The sequence below is a fragment of the Corvus brachyrhynchos genome, unplaced genomic scaffold, assembly GCF_000691975.1.
Source record: "Corvus brachyrhynchos isolate BGI_N302 unplaced genomic scaffold, ASM69197v1 scaffold68, whole genome shotgun sequence".
NCBI lineage: Eukaryota > Metazoa > Chordata > Aves > Passeriformes > Corvidae > Corvus > Corvus brachyrhynchos.
The window spans coordinates 2,030,837-2,034,641 of NW_008240039.1; the positions used below are offsets into that span (position 1 = coordinate 2,030,837).

A 3,805-nucleotide genomic window follows, 5' to 3' on the forward strand; every position below is an offset into this window, starting at 1 on the left:
GCCCTCAGCGCCCTCAGCGCCCTCAGCGCCGGGGCCGCCCCGGGACCGCCCCGGGACGAGGCGTCAGGGGGGCCCGAGCACAGCACTTGGCAAGTTAAATGGCTTTGTTAAGTCCGTAAAAAAACACTCTGCGTGTCCTTAACTTGGCGCCCACCGAGGTTAATGTGTGAGGGCCGACATGCCGCCCCCCACCCCGGTTGGGTTTTCCCCGTGCAGCGCCAGAATTTCACCACGCAAATTGTTTCCCCATAGCAGTTACCAAGAAAAATATCTTTATTAAGTTCTTATGTGTGTCCCTAACACGGGGGCTGTGTGTGAAGGTTGATATCCTGCCTTCCCTCCATCCCCGGGCTGTATGGAGTGCCAAAATTAACACAAATTGTTTCCCCATAGCAGTTATCAATAAAAATGTCTTTATTAAGTGCTTAAAAATAGAAACTATGTGTGTCCTTAACAACCAGGGTCCACGTGTGAGGGTCAACATCTCCCTCCCCAACCCAGCTGCATTTTCCCCATTCGGTGCCAGAATTCACCACGCATATTGTGTTTTTTTTCTAGTAGCAGTTACCAAAAAAATATCTTTATTAAGTCACTCTATGTCCTGACCGCCAACCTTGAAGTGTGCTTTTAATTTAACAGCTTTCAGTGACAACAACACAGGGAAAAAGCCACCAAGGAGAAGTTTCACACCCACACCATCCTTGGAGGATTTGTTCCACGTTTTCCATTTTAGCAGCAGTCCCACAGCAGGTTTGCTTCACAATCAAATCCCTGCTTCCAACAACACGTATATACAGACTCTGATATCAATGGTGGTGGTGCACAATACGTGAAAATATCCCCTCTGGTTCTTTTCCATCTCCCAGGGCAGCCAGGAACCCTTCCTGTCTCCTCCTCTGGGCTAAAGCAGCCAGGGACTTGAATGTCTTTGGCTCATAAATAGCCAAGTCAGCCAGAACTTTCCTGTTCAGCTCCACCTGGGACTAAAGGCAAGAAAAATAGTTGGTGTTGTTGCAATTTTTAGGAACAACACTGTAATGCTTAATCACTCTTTATTAAATATAATGAACGCTCATTACTGTTTATATAAACACTCTTCATTAAGTATCATCAAAGACTCTTAAGGCTTAAGACCTGAGGTCTTAAAGCAGATTAACTTTTTTCTACCCTCTACAATTTGGAGCTGTTAAAGACTGTCAGGCACTCCCTGGCCATGGATGTCTCATTAATGCATTGTATAAAAATTATTTACTGGCTTTCTCTAAGTTTTTCTGGTAGAAACCAAGAACCAAAGAAGAATCTCTTTATTTTGCTCAAGGCCACGTGTTCCAGGTTAATCCATGGCATTTGTTTCAGCTCAAACAAATGAAAACAGAATCAACAAATTGAAACAAATTCCCAGCATGTTTTAAAACCAGGGACAATGGCACTAAGTCTCTGCACTCTCCATGCTCAATAAATCATCAAGTAGTGAAAAGAATAGTGATTTCTTAGGTTTTGGGGGTTTTTTTTGCTAATCCAAGCTTTGTATTTTTAAATTTCTCACAGTAAAAGAAAAAGCAGCTGTCACTGAATGCCCACAAAAAAAAGCATTTTAGAAGTCTCATTCTTAAGATACTGAATTAAAGTTTTGGGGACAGAACAAGGGACAGAGCCACCATGTTCACCAGGATAACAGGGGATAATCCATACAGGGAAGAGAAACAAGTTTAGGGCAGAACTTAGTTCCTGAAGTGGATGAAACTGCTTTCACAAGCAGCAGGCCTTTCATCACTCTAATGAGTGAGTAATTATCCTCCAAGCCACATCCTTACCTTGACCAGGTTGCTTATGAAGGCTGGGTACTTCAAACCATGCTCGAGGGAAGCTGCTCCAATCCTTGTAATCCAGAGCTGAAGGCGTAAAAATCAATATATTGCATGAAAAAATGCTTTAAAAGTGAACCTTTTGCCATGCTGGTCTGCTCACACTTACTAAATATAACATTTTCATAGGATCATGGAACATCCTGAGCTGGAAGGGACCCACAGGAACACGACACAGGAAAACGCTTCCTTAAACTCCTACTTTTCACCCACTGGCTTTGAGGGAAAATGTAGGAACCCAGAGTGCCGAGACTATTTCTCTGCCTGTTTTTAAGGGTTCTTACCCCCCTGAACAACACTATTTTAGCTTCAAACCTTGGAAAAAATTACCAACAGTCAGACAAGAACTAGAAAATACAGTGGTGTGAATTAGGTGATAGACTACGATGTAAGATTGTCACAGGGTGAAAAATTTAGAGGTTTTGGGCTTCTCTTTGTAGTAAATAGAGAAGAGTAAAAAATATCAAAATGGAGGATTGTTGTTGTTCTCTAAACCTTCTTCTCCTTCTCCTACTACTCCATATTCTGCAGTAAAAGTAGTTTGGAATGACTGGATAAAGAATTCTGCAGTTCCTAGTCATGTTACTGAATAATTGGTAGGAAAGTGAAAATAATGTACGTTTTTAGTAAGTATTGGTTAAAATACCTTTAAAAGCTGTGTTAATCTTGATAATTAGGCTCACTCCTGCTTTTCTGTGCTCTGTGCTGTACCTGGGTCACGCTGGTGGCTCTGTTCCTCTGATAAGACTTAATACATAACTATCTGGAAGCATTGAAACTCAAGGAAAAGTCTGGGTTTGTCTTTGAAACTCCTTGCAAGGACTTTCAGCAAATTCTCTCCCATCAGGAGGGACTTGATTTACGGCACGGTTCAGTGTCAGGAAACCCCCCAGCAAAAGCAGCAGCTATTTCCCTTCTGCCTGGCTCCCATTTTGATGTTTCCACCCAACATTTTGCTCCTTACCGCTCTGAGGGATCTCTTCTTCTCCCTCCTGGCCTTGGTGGACCTCACGAAAGCCCTGCGGACGCTCCTCACTGCCAGCCTGTAGCAGCGGTTCTTCCTGCCACGAAAATGCTGGGAAAAAACCCCAGGATGGTCTTATTTAATTATATTTAAAGCCGTCCAACCTTTCAGTAACACTAATGAAGCTTATCTGCATTTCACAGCTCTCCACGACAAGGATCACCGAACCCTTCACAAGCACCCCCAAGCCTTCAGTTGGCACATAATAAAAATATTCTTTCCTCGGTTTGTATCATGGAAAACCTGAAGCTGAGGAGTGGGAAAGATCTCAGTCCAGCAGAAGCAAAACCAGGCCTAACTTTGGGCTGTGGTTCTGTGGGAAAGGCAGCCACAAAATCATGGTCAGTGCTTTCACCCAACCCTGAGCTCACATATTTATTCTCATTCCTGAGCTCCCCTCAGCTGCATCTATATGAACAGGGTTGGGGAAGGAGCCTCTGATTTCTCAAAGAGCTGCCCAAACAGAAAAAAATAATGAAATTTGTTTACTTACATCCATCTGATGTGACACAGGAAAAAAGCAGCCAGTGCTGCATCAGAAATAACTGATACTGTGGGCAGCTTAGGTGCTACAAAACCAAAATATTCTCACTTCCTGCAACGTTTTCTATCTCAATAGTACAGCAAGATGTACTACCTAGGACCTCCTTGAGAAATATTCTTCCCTAGCCTCGGTACAGTAGCTTGAACTTCAGCTGAAATCGCCTTTCAAAATGTACTTGAGAACAAGGTTAATTTTTTTTTCCCAGTAAAACAAACAAACAAAAAACACTCAAGAAGAAAACACAATCAACACAGCCTCCAGCACGCTGTACTTAATTAAATACAATCAATTCATAGCACGAGGCAACCAGAGAATGGCGGAACGGTCTGGGTGGAAAGGGACCTTCAAGGCCCCCCAGTGCCACCCCCTGCC

The 3,805-nt window shown here is 43.2% G+C and overlaps 1 protein-coding gene across 1 annotated transcript; it reads right to left on the reverse strand.

Annotated features, from left to right (window-relative positions):
- Nucleotides 1–392: 392 nt before the first annotated feature.
- On the reverse strand, nt 393–2,952 carry MRPL20 (mitochondrial ribosomal protein L20; the record flags this gene model as incomplete). Its single annotated transcript, XM_008641233.2, has 3 exons — nt 393–983; nt 1,815–1,892; nt 2,830–2,952. Coding segments are annotated over 3 exons (378 nt in total), but the record flags the coding sequence as incomplete, so codon positions are not given.
- Nucleotides 2,953–3,805: the final 853 nt, after the last annotated feature.